The sequence below is a fragment of the Lacerta agilis genome, chromosome 1 (genome assembly GCF_009819535.1).
Source record: "Lacerta agilis isolate rLacAgi1 chromosome 1, rLacAgi1.pri, whole genome shotgun sequence".
Lineage (NCBI taxonomy): Eukaryota > Metazoa > Chordata > Lepidosauria > Squamata > Lacertidae > Lacerta > Lacerta agilis.
In genome coordinates this window covers 34,535,804-34,559,547 of record NC_046312.1, presented here as the reverse complement: position 1 = coordinate 34,559,547, position 23,744 = coordinate 34,535,804, and the positions used below count along the sequence as shown (strand labels likewise).

The window sequence follows — 23,744 nt, the reverse complement described above, 5'->3', positions numbered from 1 at the left end:
TAATTTCATGATGCACACAAAACAAGACATCCACCTGGAAATGCTTCATGGTACCCAACAAAGTTATGAGTAAGAGGAAACACTTGTCTGAGAAGGCACAGTGGAAACAGGTTTGAATGCTCCGAGTACAACAGGAATCATCCACAACAACAGGTTGAGTGTTTCTGGGAACTTTTTGTTAATATAACACAGTTGCTCACACAAAATGGGGGGGGGGGGAATGCTTCTGTTGATTTGTCTTGGCAACTCCCATACATCAATGGTGGTAACAGAGTAACAGCTTTGTTCCCATCTGACAGAAAATAATGGCAGTTCTGCAAAGCAAATGTTAAACATGACCGTATGTATTTATTAGTTCCACAGTGTTTTGACAGATTACAAGGGCTGCAATTTAAAGGATGCTGACACGCTCACTGAGGGCTTTCATCTCTGCTTCCTCTGGCTCAGGGTTTTCATTGTGGTTAGCACTTGGGCTGATAAGGTGTGTTGGATACTGCAAGCCATTTTCTCCGGCATACTGTTCCCACCGTGAATCATCACTCTCATGGGTGATGTAACGCTCGCCTATTTTAGATTCAAGCTCACGCATGTCTAGCCAGGTTTGGTAATCCTGTAGGGAGAAAAGCAATATGCTTAAATTAATATCTGAAAGGCAGTTTTACATATATTACTATGGATGCCCGTTTCCCCAAAATTCTGTTAAAATTTGAGAGATGCAGCACATGTTCCTTTCACAGCATCTTTTGTGAAACTGTTGGATATGAGAACACATCAACGTGTCTAGGTTCACTGGAAAGTATTTTTGAAAGGCTACGTTCCAGAACCAGGACCTGAGTTTCATGGAGTCTTTTCCTCGAAATTTTGCATGTATAATTTATCAAAAGTATTTTCACCACACCTTTCTGCCTTCAAGACAATGAAATGACAATAAATCAATAAAGACAAAAATAACTCAACAGCGTAAAAACAAAAAGCAAGAGCAGCACCAAGCAACAACAGGAATTTTTAAAATAGTGTTTATTTGGGTGACCAGGGCAAACTTAGCCAACTGCTTCCTCCACACACACTCCTTATGCTTCAAGATTAGCAGAGGAAAACTCTGATGATGGAGCATGTGGTCAACCATTGAGCTATGACCCTGGCCTGCATAAATAGGATGATAGGAAATGTGTGGTCTTCTATATATTGTTGAATTCCAGCTCCCATCAGCCCCAGCCAGCATGGCCAGGGATGATGGAAGTTGTAGTCAGGCAGCATCTAGAGGGCTGTAGGCTCCAGATCCCTACTGTGTGCAAAATGCCTGAGGAGGGAAAACATGCTAATATTACATCCTGGCTCCCAGGGCCTCACCTAGCAAAGTGTGCACATTTTCCCACAGTCTCCAGATGGGATTGTAATATTTAGCCTTCATCGAGGTAACTGTGCTGAAGTTTTGGAGTGGCTGTGGTAAACTTTTTGTCTGTGTTTGGTATATCTTCACTACAAACAAGGTGAAAGGCATGAAATTTACAGCATTACCTGTAGCCATGGGTGGCTTAACGTCTTGTCCACACTATAGCGCTTTCTCATTTTCACTTGCAGCAAATTATTTATGAGATCAATAGCTGGAGAAGAAACATAATTTCAGAAGACATCACTCTCAAATACCTCTTCAAATTTCATACGGTTCAGAGGCAGTGACAGAAATAATAAATTGCGAGACAGAACTAATAAATCTATTTATGACAGCCATGCAGGTTGATTTAGCTTGATTTTTTAAATAAATAAATACAACTTTTTTCCAAGTTACTACCTCACACAGCTGTAATGATCACAACTCCCAAACTTGCTAATCAAGCATCCATCACTGAAAATATTAAACAGCTTTGTACCGAGTTAAAACATTAGTCAGTGTAGCCTAGCAATCATACATTTTGTTCTCCGCCTTATAACGAATAATATTGCCATGCACTTCGAGAGATGAAACCAAAGATATTGCAAGGCAGCAATAAAGTGAATAGATCTCCATTCCAATTTTCAAAAGCTTTCTCTCCAAGAATAATGCATTATTACTTCAAAAGCCCTAGATAACTTTGGACCTGGTTACCTGAAAGACTGTCTTATCCATTATAAACCTGTCCGTGTATTAAGATCTCTAGGAGAGGTTCTCCTTGCCAATATAATGTGACTGGCAGGGACATAGGAGAGTGCTTTTTAGTGGCTGCATTCATGCTCAGGAACTCTCTTCTCAGAGAGGCTGAGTCAAACTGCAGGGACCTTCCTTTCTGTTCTGTTCTGTTCCTCTGCTGCAATATTCTCTAGCTTTTATCTTACACCTGGCTGGGTTTAAACACACACACACACACACATTCTTTTGCAATTGTACACACTTGACCCTTACAATATTTCTCAGAGGCCCTTCTTTAAGTGCTCCATCATATATAAAGTAAGGTGGGTAAGGGACAGGGCCATTTGAGCAACTGGACCCTGATTATGAAACAGCCTAGCAAGATCCTTCACCTTTTCACCCAGGCCTTTTAAACAATCTATGTTTAACAGTTTGGACTTCTCAGATTAATTTTTCGTTTCACTTTTCTAATTTTTATGGTTTTTCTTGTTTCACAATGTATTGTATTGGTGCATAGTTATTTATTTATTGCTTTAAGAGCTACCCAGAGGACTCCTGTTATTGAGCATCTATATAAACACAGTAAAGTAATGAGCAAATGAGTCTTAGAAAGTGATTTTATTGGGTGGTATTCAGTTTTAGTCATACTCAGAATGTCTTAATCAGACCCGACCCCTTGAAGTTAATGGACATGACTCACTAAGGTTCTTTTCTTTCAACTGGTCTACCTGGAGGAGGAATTAATTGAATATTTTAATTGTATTTCTGATCATTTTTTAAATGGTGGTTAGATGTTTTGGGCAGCTAGTGTGAAAAGACAGGGACGTAGCAAGGTAAATTGGTACCCGGGGGCAAAAAAAAGTGGGAAGGTCAGGTGGTACCTGGTGCGGAAAATTTCTTGTCAACCCCCCCATTGATCCCCCCCCGCAAAAATGGTTTTACATTATTTCATATTTTCTTACAAAGGAATAATAACAAGTAATAATAATAATAAAACTTTTATTTATATCCCACCCTCCCCGGCCAAAGTCAGGCTCAGGGTGGCTAACATCAGATACATAACATTGGTATAAAATCAAACAATAATCGAATTACCTCCTAAAAACATCTCAAAATCAAATTAAAGTCTAATTAGATGGCTTTCCTCAGGGTTAGGGTTGGGAACAGTATGTGTTCTCTGAACTGAAATTTCAGCCTTTATGACATAGGAAAACAGCCATGTGAACAGCTATTTTGGTGGAGGAGGGTCAAGATATTAACCGATATGCATGAAATTTCACATATAGCTATATAATCCCTAGTATGACCTTCGGAGCAGGCATTTAAAAAAAAAAATCAAAAATCTTTTCAAAAAAAGTCCTCCCCCCCAAAAAAAATTCTTCATGATTTGTCACCCCCTCCATTATGGAACCCGGGGTGGCCCACCCCCCCCTTTGCTACGTCCCTGTGAAAAGATGAAATCTATATTTTCTATAAAAAATAAGTAAATATTTTGATTCTTCTCAAATATGTATTTACTAGATTTTTTTTTTTTTTAAATACCTTCATGTGAGATTTCCTTCCAGGGGTTCGGTGGGTACATAAAAGCAGCATTCTGGATTTGATCATGAATGTCCTCATCTTCATTGAATGGAAAGGTGCCACTAAGGCTGACATAGATAATAACCCCCACAGACCACATATCTAACGATCTATTGTACCCTTTGTTTCTCAGGACTTCAGGAGCGAGATAGGCTGGCGTACCCACAACTGAACGTCTGAATGATTTCTCTCCAATGATCCGTGCAAAACCAAAGTCGCAAAGTTTCACCTGTTTGGTATAAAACCATTATAATAAAATTTGTACTTTTTGTTTCATTCCGATGGTTTCAAAGAAACAATGTGCAAGTCAACACGGTGCTTGTGTTATCATTATCTATAAATCAATTTAGCATGTGTAAAGCTGTTTCTCCCCCCACATAATTGAGCAAAGAATGTTTCAAGCAGACAACAGTCTTTCCAAAAGGCCTATAGTTATTATCAAGTAAAACGATATGTAGTACATAGTGCCTTGCAGTATATTCAAAAAGGACAGAACCAGTCCCCACTGTTTGCAGATACAATAGAGAAGGGGTAAGAGAAGTGTGTTAGCAAATATATTGGGCCCAACATTCACCTTGTAACTGCATTTTTTTTTAATCCAATCTCTTTCTAAGCTGCCCTGTGCTCCTTCAGTTCATGTTTTGGGTTCTGTGTCGCTTTGTGTAAACTGAAGCTGCGTTCTTCATTCCAAAACTAAAAGCAGCTATAACTTTTCACCACTTTGAGCCAACTGGATTACATTTACAAGCACAGGAACACCTCCCAAAATTCAGACAAATAGGTTCAGGGGCTTTTTATGGGGGGAAATGGAAGGGATTGACTTTCCTCCATAATCCATAGTAGTTTCATATTTTTTGAGAGGGTTTCTCTTTCTTACTTACTTCAAACAATGAGAGGATGAAGCTTTTAACTTTAAAAATAATAATACCCCCCACTGCTGTACTTTAAGAAAAAACCAACTTTGAGCTCTTCGGTGCTTCACAGGCAATACTTTGGACAGCCTCAATACTTGCAAAGTACACGTACCAAGAGGAACTTAGAGATACAGGAAAACATAAAGGAACAAGATACAGTGAAGTACAAAAACAGAGCGACAGAGGAACACAGGGCTTTGTGACAGCCCTTATTTCACACAGTGGCAGTGTTATTGACACCAACTTTCAAACTGGGAAAGGGGGAGAGACATCAAAATCACCTTCATTTGTTTTGTTATCTGGCTCCATTGCACACCCCTAGTAAATGCAGATTCACGTAGGTGTACTAAATGTCCACAAACCCAAGAGTTATATCATGTTTCCCCAGCAAGGTGAGCCCAGCTTCCTGCTGCATTTGAAATATCAACGGCAGATGCAACGATTTGCAGTTGATTGTCTTCCCCCTTCCTCTGTGCTTCATGCAAACTGCCTGTCTTATACAGTGTTTTAAAGCACAGGATAATAATACCTCCGATTACTTGTATGTTTGTTCCTTGACTTTAAAAACAAAAACAGCCTTCAATATTTTTTCCCCCAACTTGAAAAACTGCTCCAGAGAGGGAGGAGGAAGTGACCACATCAATATGTCAAAGGAAGCCAGCCATTCGCAACTGCAATAGCAGGCTTTGGCTATACACAGTAAGAACATATTTTATCTTATTTGGGCAAATGCACTTCCACAGCAGGTTCATTGTTGAAATTACGCACATCTGGGTGCACCCAAAAACTTATTGGCACTTACAGATGGTGTGTGTATGAGAGAGAGAGAGTGAGTGAGAGAGAGAGAGGTGGGGGAGATATCTTTGCTACTCTTCTTCACATTTAAAAACAACAACCAATTGGGAGAGATTAGAGACCTGGGGAGGCTTCTGAAAATAAGGACACACCTGTTTCCTACTTTTCTCTTGACTACAGCAGATTTGTGTACCAGTGTACCAAGTGGAAGCACGTGGTATCTTCATGTGGTTTGGTCTGTGCATATACAGCTTAGACTGCAGGGTAGATTCATTAATTTGCATATGTTGAGGTAAAAGTGACTTATTAGGTATTAGGTGAGTGCTTGACTAAATCAAGCCATTTCAACTATTTATCAAACTGAAAAAGAACAAAGCACAAATCTTTCAGTAATAATAATGTTGTAAGTTTGAGGGGGCAGGTAGGCTGTATTTCCCGATTCCCTTCTAATTCCTCGTTCCAACAAGGATCCAACTGCTGCAATAGCCAGACAAGTTTCTTGAAAATGGTCCCTAAGCATGGGTTGCTAAGGTAACAAAGGAAGTGGCTCTGTGCCAGACAACAATGGGTGCCCCCCCTCCCTCAACAGCCTGATAATTAGAAGGAAAAATCCAGAGTTGAGGGGTGTGAGCTAGAAGCTAGCAGCAGGCTGAGGCAGCTGAGAGACAGAGCCATGGCTGCTTTTGGCTGGAATCCAAGGCTATGGCTATGGGAGAAGCAAGATCCTTTTGGGGTGTTAATGCTGTGAGTCCCTCCATCGCAGGCTCAGCTTGTACACATGTGTAAATAAACCTTATTTCCTAAAGACACCACTGTCTCTGCTGTCCCTCATTCTAGGGGAACCAAACCCCAGGTAAATGCCTGGACCCCTGGAGTCTCTTACCACGGAGAGATTAGGGTGGCATCCAACAATCATTTGGCTTTATCTAAAGGAACTGTATGTTACCTGTACAATGTGAGTTTATTTCTACTTGCCTGTGGGAAAGGATCAGCAGATGCCAGCAATACATTTTCAGGTTTGAGATCACAATGAACAATGTTTTTAAAATGAAGATGTCTCAAAGCAACCAGGATCTGTAAAGAAACAAACCAGCCCTGTTGTAACATAGTTTGCTCAATATTTACTTCTGTTTCAATGTTTTTCCCAGAGACGAGATGAAAAGTAGTAAGCACAAGCAAGCTCAAGCGCAACATCTTAATTCATGCGATTCTATGCTCTTATTCCAAGCTGTGTAAACAAACAGGAATATAAAGCACAAGGGACTTAATTTTAAAGGCATCCTCAAGTAGCAATACTTCCTACTATTATTACAAAGCATTCTTTTAGCAGTGCATACAGCTGTGCTCTTATTAGTTAGGGGAAGTACTCCAACTTTAGTGATCAGCAGTTGGGGTACAGACAACTCCAGAAATTTAAAGGCTGGTACTATCTATTATAATGGAAGCAAAGTTTTAATCTGGAAGATGGGGGTGGGGGTGGAAAAACATTTGGGAGGCATTCACAACCCCCCAGAGTCACCGTGTGGTTGGGGGAAGAGAGAATGCTGCCTATAATGTAGGGTTACCAGACGTCCACATTTTCCAGGGACAATCCCCAGATTTGCGAATAAGTCCCCAGACAAATTCCATCCCCAGAATGTCCCCGGATTTCATCTAATGTTCCCGGGAAACGCAGCAGCAGCAGTCTCAGCAGCCCGGAGCAGTTGGCCCTGGCTGGCTTCAGGAGCTGCTGGGAAGTCCCCATATGATGGTGGTGCAGGGGCTCTAAGATGCAGCTTCAAGGCTGCCTCCAACTTCCCTGAACCCTGCAACTAAGCTGTGAAGGGAGGCTTCATGCTGCCTATCAGAGCTTGCGTGCAAGCAGGAGGGAGCAGGGAGCTCTCAGTTAGGCAACAGGGAGCCTCCCTTCCCAGCTTTGGGATCCCTGCCCCCTCCTGCTTGCATGCAAGTAGGAATGGGATTGGGGCTGCTCCAATGGGAAGGGAGGCATCGCGCTGCCCAAGGCTCGCCGCCGCCGATCTCGGCCCTCCTTCTCCACCTTCCATGCTTGACCCACCGCACATCACTTCCCCACCACCAGCACCAAAGAACCAACAACTCAGGGGCTGCCCAGGCTCATGGAGAAAGGAGATAGAAGCCTTGGAGGAAGGGGAAATGTGGCAGTTGAGGTCAAGGTGGTGGCCGCCCCTCTGCCCCCGCCATCGCTGCAGCATCAATGTCCCAAACATGTAGTATTTAGTTATTTAGTTATTTAAAGTGTCCCTGGATTCATTGAAAAAAATCTGGTAACCTTACATAATGTGAGCTATAAGCTTAATTCTAAGAGGTCTTTGAATGCCACCATCTAAATTATAACTAGACGCTGAATGCCACACACACACACACACACACACACACTCTACATATTGCACACCAAACCATACTAGCTTCCATATGGCTGCAAACCAGGTGAGATTATTTATGGATTAAAAAGAACAAACTGAGGCAATGTAACCACCAGTCATATCTGGCACTTATTGGGCACCCAAGTTCTGAGCACTAGCACAGCTTCTTTGAACGCATAGGAATGGTCTCCCAAATGTTTTGCTGGCTAACTTGGTTAAGGACCCCTGCCTGTGTCAGAGAAGGAGAGGAGATGGGTCCATCAGAGAAATGCAGGCTACATGCTAGCCCCAACATGCAAGAAGGATTTGGCGTAGGCTTCCAAGTACCACACCTGAGAGATGCACTGTAGATCATGATTTGTGGTTACCATCGTACATTAAGCTCAGACCAATGCAGTCAAGCACGTGACAGCTAGTCTTAATCAGAGAGAAGATACAGAGAAAGGCACAGCACCCAGTCAACTTGATAAAGCCATATTAGCAATGCAAAATGAAGTTACCCTAATTAGACTTTACCCACTCCACCTGCAATGGAGGAATCTTTTGCCCAACGTGCAGCTCAAACCCACAGCCCTGAGATTAAGAGTCTCATGCTGTGCTGTCCGAGGTATGAAGCGAATATCATAGAAAAAGAAAAACATTTGACACCACTTAATGGGCTCTTACCTGCGTAATTAAAAACTTGGTGATTCGCTCTGGCAACCTCCCTTTTTCACTTGACAAGATCATCTCCAGCATGTCTCCATGGAGCTTCTCCATAACAACAAATACTCTTTCTGGTGTCTCGAACATGCATTCCAAATTTACAACCCCCAGGTGATGCAGATTCTATGATCAAAGAAAAACACTATTTGAATGAGCCCAATTTGTTTAGGTCCAATGACAAGGCTCAGGAAACATTAGGTAATGACATAGCCATTCATTTTTCAAGCCCTTTGGCACCAGCATAAAAGTATAAACAGCCAGAATTATGCCAGCAATGATTTGCTATGCAAAGTTTGAGAGGACAGCCCAAACATGCTTACAACCTGTCAAAAATATGCTTTGTCAGCGATAACATTTTAAACTTCTATATGGAAATGAGACCTTGTCCAAATCAATTTCTTTCAGAGTATCAGAATGGAGCCATGTTGTCCTCAGGTTGCTTCCAGTACTCTGCTCTTGGATCTTAAAAGCAATCCCATACCTTGCATATCAACCTTGCGTCATGAAGTGTGCTCAGTCCTTGTTAAGTGATTTTGGGAGGTTTCTCCATTAGGTTTTTGTTTGGAAGACACCCCAACCTGCTGATATCCCCCCCCCTCGTGTTATATATGGATTGGCGCTCAGAGAATGAGTTCCCTATTGGTATACAGTAAGTCTGCAACTTATGTGGGGGTTATGTTCCAGGGATAGAGCCTAAAGGCAAAATTACGTATAGTCAAAATACAACGGGTTCAAAGTCATTTCCCCCAGAATCTCACCCGCTTTCCACCCACTTTTGAATTTCTTAAGATTTTTGCCACATGTGTAAACCTGAATGCACACAAGTTAAATGTGCGTAAGTTGTAGGCTTATGGTATATGAAGCAAAACTTAGGAATGCAGCCCTAACTCAACTCATAGCACAAGAAATTGGGCTTACAATGCTTTATTTTTGTTACCACGTGTGCAGAGACAGACAACATGATCTCGTAACAGCCACTGGGTAATTGTGCTAGATTATCTCAAAAGCAAATTTATTTCTGACTATGCAGATTAGCAAACTGCTGAATTTTTTGGTGCAAAGTTCCTATATTTAATGCAGATTAGACATTATTTCAGAAAGAGACATCACATGAAAACTTTATCTGTAGTTCCAATGCTTAATGAGGTACATAGATTTCTACTGCCGAAACCTGTTCTCAAAGAGTTTTATTGCCCTGCTCTAAATTAAATACATACAGGATATAATTGGTAATTAAATAAAAGATACCTGTAAAATTGCAACCTCATTACGAAGTTGGCTTTCTTGCTTAGTTGGAAATCTCAGTTTGTCAATGATTTTAATTGCTACATCTCTTCCTGTTTTGCGATGTTTTCCTGTTTGATGAAAAATATGCCAATTAACATGATCAGCTCTGAGAAGCGTCACCTTTCCAGAACTCAAGTATTTTTTGTGTGTTTTATACAAAACCTAACTGTCAAGGTATCCTCTGAGACAAGAATGCTCTAAACCATTCAGACTTCTTTCTTTAATTTCATGAAATTGTTAAGACAGATTTTGAGGCAAAGAGGGACCTGTATATTTCCTCTTATAGGTAAAAATCAGGGAGGCCAATTTTAGAAGAAGAAAAATGTGTAAGGGGAAAGGGTGAAAAGCCCATCATCCCTCCCCTACCCCACCCTAGTCTTCTGCATTAGTATGCATCCTCAGCCCTGCCTTTAATAAAGAGGAATATGAAAAGCTTGTGTGACATTCACATCTAGTTTGGCCCATAAATTTGGTATGTAATCCAGCACCACTAAATAAACAGGCATTGTTTATAGTACAAAGCACCCTGTGTCCTCAGGACTCCCATCATGTCATAGGAGGGAAAGGTCTGGAACATGGGTAGGCAAACTAAGGCCCAGGGGCCAGATCCAGCCCAATCGCCTTCTAAATTCAGTCCGTGGACGGTCCGGGAATCAGCATGTTTTTACATGAGTAGAATGTATCCTTTTATTTAAAATGCATCTCTGGGTTATTTGTGGGGCATAGGAATTCGTTCATTTTTTTCTTCAAAATATAGTCCAGCCCTCCACAAGGTCTGAGGGATAGTGGACTGGCCCCCTGCTGAAAAAGTTTGCTGACCCCTGGTCTGGAAGAATACAGGACTCCTTTTTCCAGAAATCCATCTGTGTACATCGTGTGTTTAATTTTTCAACTTCCCAAAATGAGGGGTGCTGAAAAAGTTGTCACATGGCTTGGGAACTCAAAATATATTATGGTTAAATATAATTTAGTTTTACATGGCAAATAATGACATAAAATATTGACTTTTTAGGTTGTTGTGGAATTTCCAATAATTTTAAACTTGTCTTCTTTTTTTAAAAAAAAATGTGTGTAAAATTGCATAAAATCATTAAAAATGATTGCCAAGTACTTGTAGTTATATGGTGCATTAGTATTATATTATTATTTATATATTATACATATTTTGTATTAAATTGTATGTTACAATTACACATACACATATATAATTCACTAATGTTGTGTTGTACCTGTATTTGCTTCTTTCAAAGGTTGAGGAATTTTATCAGTGTGTTAAAAATTACTTTTCCATCAGTGCTGCTACTACTGTCCTAACTAGTGGGAGTTGACCTACAATGGCTTCTAAACAAGAGAATAGGACTGGGGACGTTCATGTATATGAGCAACCTAATTGGAACTGGCAGAGACTTGTTACCAGTTTCTCACTGAAGAAATTGGCAAAAATTAAGTTTCACCCCCTCAGGTGGCATGCCCTCATGGGGTAGCCCTGTCAACAGCCATGGCACTGCTGCTTACATGGGCAACGCATTGGCAGGAGTGCCAGATTGGCTCTGCAGCCCTTTTGCCACCACCTTGGTCAATCTCTTGCAGAGCTGATCTTAACTGCAATGATCTGGAAAACTTTAATGAAGTTGTAGAGCTTGTGGAGCATTTCAGACATACCTGAGTAGTCATCCTAACCATGTTCCATGGGTCTTACTCCCAGGTAAATGGGATTAGGATTGGAACCTACTTTGTCCAATGATTCAGACAATCTTCTCAGAGTATGACTTTGTGGGATACCAGTCTTACCTCCATAAACAATTCCAAACTGTCCTGATCCCAGCACCTCATCTGGAAAGATTTGGTATACTGTACTGATATCCTGTTAGTACAAAGATGCTGCATGTTAAACATGATGAGTATGGAAAGAAAGTCAATTCAGAAAATGATTGGACAGAAATGCTGCTGAATTCCATTCAAAATGCAATTCGGTGGCAGAAGTCGTGTTCTGGTAAGGCAACACATCAGAACCCATCTGGAATTATGGAATTATTCTGGAATTCTGTGCAATGACTTTTGGTCCTTCCTGAAGTGTATAAATGGACCCTGAATGTTTGTGCAGATGCGCAGTACATTCAAAATAACTAGGCATCAACAAAAGTGAAGAGGGCTATCAAATACCCATCACATGTTCAGTAGCATTTAATAACTCTGCATACTTCCTTCCCCACTCTGAAGAAACTTTGGGTTTATGAGCCTGTGAGGTAGGGAGAAGCAACTCTTCTAAAGGGCTCTAAACTCCATCACATTCCAATGATGGAATGTAGTGTAGGCCTTAGGTTATTTGGAAGGTTCCCTGAACCAACTCAATTCCAAAAAGGAAGGTGGGATTTCAACATACAGTTAAGTCCAAGTAAATGGACTTGTGTGGTTAACATAAGAGCCCACTGGATCAGGCCAATCTAGATGAGCATCTTGTTCTCACAGAGGCCAACCAGAAGCCTGAAACCAGGAGTGAAACACAACAGCACTCTCCCTACTTGTGAATCTGTAACTGGAATTCAGTGGAAAATATAATACAACCGTTTCACATGGTTCTAATCTCAGACCACTTACATTGGTGTAATCTTATTGTGATGCTACAAAAGAGGAATATAAATTGACCCCCAAGATTTTGGCCTTACGAAAAAGGAAACCAAAAATCAAAGCTGCTGTAAAAATAATGTCTCCAATGGCTACTTTTTGTCCTTCTCTAAAGAAAATGCCCAATTAGACATCCTCTCAAAGTTTTCCAAACAGATCAATGACTTTGTAAGCTGAGTTCTATCACATCTGTCACAAACACTGAGAAAACTTACCACATTTTCTTGGACCTGGCAATTTGACACAGAGATACTGATGGATATATTTCCTAGAAAGAAAATGTATGGAAATTACTTCTGCTGTGAATGCACAGAATGCTATGAATCCACTGGAGCCCTCCTCGGCGTAGTAGAGAAAAGCCCCACTGCCACCACCGTGACCCTCACAGTATTACGGTAGTGGTGGGCTCAGGGATGAGGTGTGTTGGAGGAAGATACCTCTCTTCTTCTAGAATGAGCCTCCCCTCCTGGATAATGATGTATGTGATATACAGTTATTATTAAATTGATGCTGTTATATAGCAGAGGTGTAACATTCCCGAACCTAACCATACCATCCATTAGGAAGTGTTTTTTTTGGTTCTGAAGTAATACTGCCTGATCTGTGATTCCACAGCAATATGTCAACAGCCTTTCACAGCTCCTGCAAAGGTCTGGGGACTGAGGAATGGGATTCACCCCTACACTGATCTTGTGAGAAATTAATCTGTATAACCATCATGATATCCATGTTAAACCTCCTTGGAAACCACATGCTGGATGATAACAGCGTAAGTGAAAGGTTGATGTCCCTAGCTGCTTACCTTAGAATAAAGTATACACCAAAGTGTGCGAGTAAAATTGCACAGCATAATTATACTGACAACAAAGAGAGTCTAGTCCACATGGTTTCATCCAGTGGCTTATTTTAAAGTAGAAAATTAATTAGCTTACGGTGTAGACTTGGTCCTGAACCAGTGGATGCCCCTTTGGAAATAACAGGCATGAGGGCATGCTGGATAGCCATCTCCCACATCCTTGCAACATCTAGGCCACAACCACTTGTGATAACATTGTTATTAGCTGGAGGGCTTGGCAGGTTTTCTACATTTTCCCCGACGTAGTAGACTACATTTGCTGTGGTTATTTCAAAGCAATGGGGAATAGCTTCCTGTGGCATTAAATTGAAGTTTTTTGCAGGTTCCAGAGATAAAATCTCAGACAATGGAATTTCCTATGAAAAATGATAATGGCGATTAATTCTGAAAACACTTTCTCATGAACAAAGAGTACTTCAAACATCTATTTGCTTACAGCTTCCGAGATTGCTGTTGCAAATCTCATCGTCAGCTTTTGGGATTCATGCTTTTCTGATGGCTCCCTGGTCTGACAATTACAATAGGTTGACGGAGAGGGAGAAAGTGAAAGGAGGAAATCTGCTGCCCCCAGGGCTGCTTGACAGGGAAGGCAAGAGAAAGTTGTCTGAGGAGATAGGGGTGGCAAAGAGGGATTTTGTGGACAAAGAGGGTGGTGTGAACAAAACTGCAACACTTTCAGAACATGGTCCAAGGCATGATTTGAATCTGATCCAAGACAGACAAGAATCTGCAGGTTTTAAAACTCCTAATTTTTGTATTTGAGCCTGGCGTGGGTGAACTTTGTCAGTATTATTAGTTTGCAAGTAACAGCAGTCCTATCCCATCTCCCCTTTTCTTCCTACCACTTCCACAAACCCCAGATATCCTGTGGATCCTGCTAGTACTTAGGCATCGATCAGATTCCTGGCACAAATGTTAGAATGGATTTCCTGGCTGCTGGAATAACAGCTGAATAGAGAAGCTAAGGACTCTCTTCCATCATTTCCCTTAATAAACACCAATGAAATAAATCAGAGGTGGTTTAGGTTTAGAGCCTGGAACAACTGCACTCAGGGAAGTCCATTTTGACACTACTACGATGCACAGTTAAATAATAACTACTAGCTTAACAATGAGATGCCTAAGAAATTCATCTGGGTTGGGCCTGGATATTAACTTTGGGGATCACATAATGCTCGTTGAAAGAAAAGGCAAGCTTTAAAATCCATTCTGGAAAATAATTCCCCCCGAAAGGCTTTAACTCCCCAACCTGCTAAGGGGAAGGGGGTGAGGACAAAAGTCCACTCTGATTGAGGGCCCTTAGGAGAAGCTTAGTGGGCTGTGAGCCCCCATCCATAGTTTTCAGTCCTGTAGCCTCTCTTCTCTCTTTCTATAGTTCTTTTCACCAGCCAGGGAAATGAGCTTTAAATAAAGTGTGTGTGTGTGTGTGTGTGTGTGTGTGTGCGTGTGATGTGCTGGTAGGGTGGAAAGTGGCTGGCTGGATGGCAGAGGTTAGTGGTTTATATAGATCATTTCTACACGGCTCTATTTACACACACACACACACAAGCACACACACATATACTCTAAGCAGTGTACAAGAAAATAAAGCAACAGGCAACTAAAATATTACAAAAATACACCGCTACATATGAAAATGTTGCATAAATAGAAAACTCTAATAAATGCAAACTGATATCAACATGCCTCCCCTCTCAGCCTCCTGGCTCTCCCCCAGGATTCCACCCATCCTCCTTGGGCCCAAATAAACTCACAGCTCACCCACCAAAAATCTCACAAAGAGGAGGGCTTCTTTTTACAAGCAGGCTCAAGATGGATGCAACTTCCTCAGGCTGCCTAGGGCTGTGTCTTATTCAGAAATCAGCTGCATTTTTCCAGGAACAGCAGGTTTGGTAAGTTTCCCAGGGGGTCCCAAGGATGGAAAAAGGACACCAGCCACAGATCTTTCTCTGGTGTCTCTATGCACACTCTTCCTCCTCCACCATCAGCTGCTGGTTCATGGAGGCACTGGTGAATTTGGACTGGTTTAGGCACAAGTCAAGCTATGTCCCGGTATGTCTGTATCTTTGGGGAAATTTTCAGCTGATTTCCAATTCAATCAGATGTGCATGTGTGGGTGGGTGTATGGTGCTCATCAATCTCTTTGAAATATTAACAAACACAACATAAACTTCAATCATAGCTGCATTCTGGGATACATTATATAAAACCAGAAAACAATTTTACCTTGTAGTATTTGCTTTCAGTGTCATTTTGAAACAGTGTAATACATTTGCTGTCTAATCTCCAGTAGTGACGTTTCCTCTGTGTTGAAATAAAAACAATCAAAAATAATTTAAGAAAATTTGAAGAAACAATGAAATAAAATTAAATGATATAATGCAACTAGAAGATTGTGAGGAATGACGAAGGGACACCAATTTCATTTTTAATACAGAGAAATACTCAATGATATTGTTTTAAACTTATCCAAAAGTAATAGGTATTTTAAAAAAATCTTCTCCCCCCCCCCCGTTGTTCCCTGAAGACTGCATTTTCTTCTACGTAAGTTTCATCATAGATGTATACTTGGCTTCCCCCAGAAATATCTAGATACAGCATGCCCTCATGTGAGTTTCAGAATGTTACTAGCAGCAACAGTTAGCATTCTACATTAATTGACCATATGCAGACTGAATCTAACAGGTATTATACCCTGAGTGATGGTTAAGATTACCTAGACATGTCTTTACCAGGCGGTAATGGAAGTTATGTTATGTTGTAGCTGTAAAAAATGGGCAATTTTTTCCAACTAGAGTTAAGGTTAAGTTGTGGGTAACAAAATGTAATTGGAAGCTTGTGTTTAATTGGAAGCTGGATAATTTGTGTGAATCTCTCTCCCTCTGTTGTACACTGGCATACTTACAAAGCTGACTAGGAAAAGAATAGTGAGAGCCTGCAAACCTATTCAGTATAGGCCTTCCTTTCATTTCTACCCATTCTGCCGAAAAGGTGATCAACCTGTGCACCACATGTTAGATAGAGTGATCAAGAGGGGGGAAAGGACTTTGCTGGAGTCTAAATGCTCCTTCCCTCTTCATGCATAATAGCTGGCCTGCACTGTGAGAGCACCTTAGGGCTCCATCTGACTTTACTTGAGTTGTAAAGGCACCACTCTTGTCTGTGTCCCTCTCAGGCAGCTCCAGGGCCTTGGAAGACATGGCCAATGTTTGCTGCCATGATGTCTATCCTTCCTGTGCCAGCATTAACTGAGGCAATGATGTCATGGCAATGAGCCAAGGAGCGTAGTTGATGGTCAGGACAATACTGAGCCAGATGGACCAATTGTGTGAATCTGTATTATAAGGCAGTTTCCCATGTAATTAGGGAATAGACAATAGTTCTGAAAAAAAGATGCTTTTAAGACTGTTTCCATGAGCAATATAATCCGAGGTATTTTAAGGTACAAAAATAGTTGCTTTGTCCAAGGTATAACACAAAACTGGACCCTCCAGGTCCAACAGATATGAAGGAAACTGGCGAATATCATTCCTCCTAAGTCTTATCTCAGAGTGCCTCATGTTACAGCATTGCACCACTGCATTGCATTGTGCAGGGCTATAATTCTAAATGTGCCCCATGAAAGCTATGGATTTCCTTTTTATCTAACAACAACAATAACAAAAAGATACTCTGACGAAAGCTGTTTTTCCACATCTTGATTTGGTTTCCTTCAAAGTGCTTCACATTCTACAGCATGCCAGGGATAAATCTGACCCATCTGTTTGTTTTGAAGTCTAATCTAGCCCTGACAAAGGTAGCAAATCTTCCTTAAAACATACTTCAAGTTGTTCACATTCAAAGTTTCCACTCTGCAGTCTGAAACAGCAAGCATACATGACTGACTTTCTCTTTTAAAAAGACTCTTTCGCTCTTAAATAAAGTTGCTCAGGCATACCTCTGCTCAAGATTTTGTTCTGTGGCCTTGGTCTGTCTCTGGAGGGCCCCAAGGCATTTTGTACACGTGCAGTAAGCCTTTGCTGTCAAGGAGAATGAGGGAAGCACCAGCAAATTCATTTGGGAGTCACAATTTATCAGTGATGTTCAGAGACCTCTTTTGCTTAACATCTTTCTTACCAGAGTGTCTTTGCTTGTGTAGTGAACCATCCACCCCTCTTTCATCACTGTGCTGCTTCTCCTTTTTGTATGTTTGATAGATTGCACTACTCTCATTAATGGAATATTGTTGCTTGTCGAAGGGCTTAAAAGGAACCACACACCAGTCAATAGATTTGAATAAACATGCAAAACAAAGCATTCTAAAGCGAGATACGTTAATTAGTTGTTCTCTGTGGCTATGTCTCCAGCAGAACAAGAGAAACAAAGAGTAAGGCTAGTACTGTTGGCCCATAAGAAAAATTCTAAAGTCCTATCAGAGCAATACTTTTACTGGGCCAACCAAAATGACACGCAAATGAAGCACTAGGTAGCTCCTCCCACACGCCATGTATGCCATTCCGAGGGATTTTGGAGGAAGAGCAGTTGACTTAAGTATACTAAATAAACAATAAAAAATTATACACTGCTCTGGTAACAAGGGATGCGGGTGGCGCTGTGGGTTAAACCACAGAGCCTAGGGCTTGCTGATCAGAAGGTCGGCAGTTCAAATCCCCGCAACGGGGTGAGCTCCCGTTGCTCAGTCCCTGCTCCTGTCCACCTAGCAGTTCGTAAGCACGTCAAAGTGCAAGTAGATAAATAGGTACTGCTCCAGCGGGAAGGTAAACAGCGTTTCTGTGCGCTGCTCTGGTTCGCCAGAAGCGGCTTAGTCATGCTGGCCACATGACCCGGAAGCTGTATGCCGGCTCCCTTGGCCAGTAAAGCAAGATCAGCGCCACAACCCCAGAGTCGGACACGACTGCACCTAATGGTCAGGGGTCCCTTTATCTGACCTGGTTACAAACTGTAGCATTATTCTGGCACAACAAGGGCATTACACAGGGGTGCTAATGTGTGGTTTGGACTTTTAGATCTGCATTTTTCCACATCTATTCTTATACACTAATATTTGCAGGAGACACTAACTTTTTAGTGGCATGTTAAGTTTCAAAAGAGGTGAAACCTATCACTCCTAGGGCGATATATTGACAGTTATAGCTAACAAAGGTAACAGTGGAAACAAGTTCAACTATCTGCTGTGCAAAAACTCACCTGATCATCCTATTACTCTCATCCTGGTCAGGATCAGCATCCTGCATTTCTCCATTGTCATTCTGGTTCATGATTGCCATCTCAGCATCATGACCCACAGATTCCTCCATTTCATCCAAGAGTCCACTGTTTCTTTCACTGTCGTTGTCATCACTTCCCTCTTCCATGACAACATCAGACTCAGCACCCGGGCTAAGCAAATCTGGAATTATTTCGACCACGTTATTGTGAAAGCCTTAAAAACAGATCCTGTGTTAACTCTGGCATGAAACTAAGCTCGTAGATATGAATACTGCTTCTAAAAGAGCATATCCAGCAAACAATCAAGACTTTAATTCTAAAATAGCTTTGAGAAATCTACGGGGGGGGGGGAATATATCAAGTGTAACCAGAATGGGATGGGGAAGTTTCTTTTAACTAACAGCTTTAGAAAAATTCCCACAAAGCAAATAGCACAGAGAAAAATGTTGAAAATGCAAAACTGTATTAATGACAGCATGTAATACTGGAATATGAGCTTCAAACACTTCTCCTCAACTTTCTTAAAAATAGCATTTTTCTAAGCATCAAGAGTGAATCTAGAACACTGCAGCTACTGTAAGAGTAGCCAGTGCATTTTCTTTTATGCTTTATCCAGAAATAACATCACACTGGTGGAATGGGGCCAGTTCTCTAGTTTCATTTCTGTCTGCTGATACATGTTTTGTGCCAGGAGGAAATTGTTGAGTCTTTCCCCAATGATCCTTGCTTATTTATAATTCTACCAATCTTGCTTCCCACCTATGGAACGAACTTTTAATAAACATTTGTGTAATCCTTGGATGGATGACAATCCTCGGTGACAAACACTCTTCTGTCGTTTCCTGAGAGGCATCTTCCCTAAGACAAGGATTTGGCAGGCATAACAACCTCCACCGAGGCCAGGAGAAATGGTTCTCTTTCTAACAGTGGCATATGAGAGCTTGCTTTCACAGAAAGGACTGCCTACACACAGAGCAAGAGTACACAATAGGTTCTGGGAAACTTCTACTGGGGACAGAACACTGAGTAATGCTTTACGGAATCCAAATGTATGCAAGCAAAATGCCCATCTAGAGATGCTGGTGAAACTAGCTTATCCGAGGCTCAGATATGAGCTTTTATGAGACACGCAATACTTATCTCAAAGAAGAGGCAAGCTTTAGGATTCCTAAAGTTTTCTCTAGGTATAAAACTACATTTTCAAAGGGCCAGTGGGACCTTTCTTGTCATGGTGGAATGTTACCAGACACCAGAGAAGAGAAGGGAGGGGGTAGGAAGAGACACCCCTTCTCCCCTCTTTTTAGTTGTCCAGAACACAGTCACACATTTATATATAAGAAATATTGTATTCCTCGTTCTAGATTGTCTGACAAAAGATTCAGGTATATGCCCCTCCTTCTCTGCCTTTATAAAAGAAGCAACTACTCACATACATAGATAAAGTAGAAGATTCGCTTAACCTGCCTTGGTTTTGCATTTTTTTATAACTCTGGAAGTCTAATACAGTGGTACCTCTGGTTACGAATGGGGATCCGTTCCGGAGCCCCGTACGCAACTTGTAACATGAAGTGCCGAATCTGCGCATGTGCGTGGCACGATTCGGCGCTTCTGCTCATGCACGAAGCGTGATCTAGCGCTTCTGCGCATGTGTGAATTGCCGAACCCGGAAGTAACCCATTCTGGTACTTCTGGGTTCGGCGCGTTCATATCCCGTGACGAACGCAACCTGAAGCAATCGTAACCAGAGGTACGACTGTAAATATGCTCACTTTGTCACATTTTAAAGCATGATATTGGCAGATCATTCTCAATTAATATTTTACTGTACAAGTGGAAGGTTTTCACTTACCATCAATGCAACCTATGACTTTTCTTAAAAAATAACCCCTCATCTACTTCTGAGTGTCTTCTCTCTATGCGACAGGCTTTTAGAACATGCATTGCTACAGCCTTCAATGCAACTTACCTCCATTAATGGCCACTTCCCCAAGGCAATTATTTGGCACTTTGGGTGCACAGCGTTTGTGACAATTGAACCTGCAATCTAATTAAAGATAAGATGCATAATTTCACCTAATGATACTGCAACATCAACAGGTGTTGAGATTTGTACATTGCAGCATATAACAAAGGATCATTGTAAGATGGTCTCTTTTGGTTCAATCATAATTCCAAACTCTGCTTTGGTGCTAACATAAACAAGCGTGGAGTGAACCTCAGGCTTACAAACCCTGCACTTGCAATTCCCCACTTCCCTTCCATTGTGTCCAATTCTGCAAAGTTTGGTTTGCATTTTCCCCATGAACCAGGACTGCAAAACATGAATTGATCCTAGTTTGCTGGGCAAATGCAAACCTTACTTTTCCGGCTGAATGATAGGACTTGTTCACACAACACCAAATGTGGTTTGAAATTGTATCTTACATGAGTCAGTATACAGAATGACATTTTTCTTCCTTTTTAAAAATATATATATTATTAATAATAATTTTCAATAAACAGGATATAAGCATAACATTATCAAAACAATTGGTTTCTCCCCCCCACCTCTCCCCCAGAATACAGCATACTTTCCCATAAATCTGTATGCGTAGTCATCAGGATGTTTATTTGAATACTTTTTTTTAAGCGATGCCATATTTTAGCAAAAATGCCATTTTGCTACATCTATACCTCCAGAAGGGGGGAAATCTGCACAAAAATCTGAACTCTGTGATCTGCATCTTTTTATTTAATTAATTGAAAGTATTTCTACATGATTTAACATTTAAATACCTCTAAGCAGTATCCAAAAATGCAAAATAAAAACAATAAAAACAGTATAATAAAAACAGAGATGCAACATAAATACCAATAAAACAGTATTACAAAAGCCATATAATAGCAGATATTATAAAAGCACCCACTCTTAGGAGGTCTAGGAAAGCCTCGGAAAAAAGATGTCTTTAGAAGATGGTTTCTATACTTTATCTGGGTTTCTCTGGTTATGGTAAGGGACAAGTAAGTAGTCACTGGTTTTATTACTGAGCCTGCAGCCACCTGCCCACTACTGAGATCTCATTAGGCACTGCACATTCAGTTTCAAGCATATTTTTGCAGATATAAAGGCCAAAAAATATGGAGGGTTTGTTTACAGCTTGAAGCTGAAATTTTCAGTTGCATTCTATGCCAAATTCCACATACTGTGCTTTTTCTGCACCCCTGCAGAATCACATTACTCACAGATTATATATAAACAGAAAAAGCAGAATGTTGTGTAAATAAGGTTCTCAGGAAGAGCATCTTTTCCTTAGGAGGTTTTGATCCAGGAATGTATATGGAAGCCTTGCATATTCCTGTATATTTTTGTCTTATCTTCATGGGTCAATGAACCGAAGCCTTACTTTGACAGCCAATTTGATTGCCAAAGGTCACGCCCACTAATGATGAGAGCAGTATTATCAAAGCTGTGTGCAATCGACCATTCTGCATGAATGCTCAGAACTTCATGTTTTCATTTAAAAAACAACACATTCTTGTTTTCTACCTCCTGTGGCTATAGTCAATGTCTGATGATTCTGTGGTCAATAAATGATGAAATTGCCAAAGTCATAATTGATGCAGTAGGGTGTCCAGAAGTTGTGGGCTAATGCTTCCATGTCCAACATAGCTCTTCTGAAGAGCACAGAAGGGAACTGGCACAAATGGACTTTCTCATCCCTCCTTCCACCCTCAGCAGCCTCCCATCCTTGCCATAGTCCAGGGTTCTTGTTGCATGTAATGGCTTGGCATGGGGGAAGGGGATCCCCCAAGATTAGGCAGAGGCAACTTCTGTGTGCACTTATCTCTGGACCCAACCCCATAAGTAGCAGCAGCAAAACAACAAACAAAAACACATATGAACTTTTAAAAATATATAACTGAAATTTCTTGGAAGCATATGACAGAGCTCCTTCGAGTTCTTAAATACACTTACCTTTGCATTGCAAGCCCTGTCTAAAAAGTCCCTTCAGTAGCTTCTTACAATACTGACAGACCGTTGGCCGTGTATATGAATGGATCACAAACGTATGAGGCACTTTAACCTTGGAAAGCAAAATCTTGTCAAGTTGAATAGGTCGCCCAATGTATGACTGTGAATTGGATCTCTTCTCTCTCCCAAAAGACTCCGGAGGTGATTTTTGCTAGAATGTGAATATATGGAGGAAGATGTTTAAAAAGTCATTTTAGCAGATGCTGTTTTTAACAAACATAAATCTTGTACATTCAAATTTGGCTGTGTGTGCATATGTGTGCGCATGCATGTTTTATCTATATCTTTATCTATCTATCTGTCTATTACATGGGATTGTCACTGTCCTCTCCACTCTCATGCCTTCCATGGCAGCTTTTGCAGTGAAAATCAAATTTCAGGGAAGTGTGATACCAAGAAATGTTAGGGCATGGGAAAGTCTTGGGCATTACTGAAGGACTAGGTGCACAGTTGCTATTTTCAGTGGGAGCCATGCATTTAGCATTGCATTTTTGCCCCAGAACAGATTGACTCAGTATACTTTAAAATGAGATATGCTTTTTCCTCTTCAGAATTTAACACATGCAAATTTATGCATTGATTAAGTAATAAATCAATTAGAAAAACAATTAAGTTTTTTTTTAAGCTGGGTGACAGCTACAAAATACCACCTCTGTCATTGGATGGAGTTTTGTGGATTCTCTTTCCTTGGAGGTTTTTAAGCAGAGGTTGGGTGGCCATCTGTCATGAATGCTTTAGTTGACATTCCTGCTTTGCAGGGGGTTGGACTAGATGACCATTGGGGTTCCTTCCAACTCTACCGTTCTATGAATCTAACAATGTAGGTCAAGAACTAAGCCTTTAATCAGAAAATACAAATTTATTGTAAAAATGCTTGCTAAAAGTAAGATCTACTACTCTGGACTCATACTTTTTTATCCAATGTGTTGGTGGTTAGTTAAAGAGAGATGTGAATATATTTTTTTTTCCGGATAGCCAGCCAGATTCCTGACTCAGGAAGCCTGGACACTTACCAGGAAACAATTGCTTAACTAGATTACATTATGGAAACTACAGAAGCCAGCAACCCCTCCAGGCACTAAGCAAATCAGTACAATTATTTCTCAACAAGTATATTGCTTTTAGACTGGACAACACTGTATTTCAAGCACCTTCTGCAAATCCTAAGAAGGTTTCACATGTGCAGATATTTAATTGGACAGCTGCCCAGCTGTTTCAGTAAAGCTGATTCAACCCAAGCAATAAAAATATTATTAGGCAGGCTGTATTG

At 40.9% G+C, this 23,744-nt stretch overlaps 1 protein-coding gene across 5 annotated transcripts in view; it reads right to left on the bottom strand.

Annotated features, from left to right (window-relative positions):
- Positions 1–326: 326 nt before the first annotated feature.
- Positions 327–23,744, bottom strand: part of PRKD1 (protein kinase D1) — a 90,367-nt gene continuing 66,949 nt past the window's right edge. For 3 of the 5 annotated variants that reach the window (XM_033144280.1, XM_033144308.1, XM_033144318.1), the window contains 14 exons: positions 22,418–22,625; positions 20,429–20,506; positions 18,442–18,643; positions 17,371–17,494; positions 15,481–15,558; positions 13,331–13,610; positions 12,614–12,666; positions 11,565–11,637; positions 9,735–9,841; positions 8,448–8,609; positions 6,373–6,471; positions 3,650–3,917; positions 1,519–1,604; positions 327–610 (listed from right to left, as the gene is read on the bottom strand). In XM_033144280.1, coding sequence (XP_033000171.1) covers positions 392–610; positions 1,519–1,604; positions 3,650–3,917; positions 6,373–6,471; positions 8,448–8,609; positions 9,735–9,841; positions 11,565–11,637; positions 12,614–12,666; positions 13,331–13,610; positions 15,481–15,558; positions 17,371–17,494; positions 18,442–18,643; positions 20,429–20,506; positions 22,418–22,625 — 2,037 coding nt within the window. In that variant the 3' untranslated portion in view covers positions 327–391. The remainder of the gene's footprint in view (positions 611–1,518; positions 1,605–3,649; positions 3,918–6,372; positions 6,472–8,447; positions 8,610–9,734; positions 9,842–11,564; positions 11,638–12,613; positions 12,667–13,330; positions 13,611–15,480; positions 15,559–17,370; positions 17,495–18,441; positions 18,644–20,428; positions 20,507–22,417; positions 22,626–23,744) is intronic. The other 2 variants (XM_033144298.1, XM_033144289.1) reach the window with 2 other exon arrangements.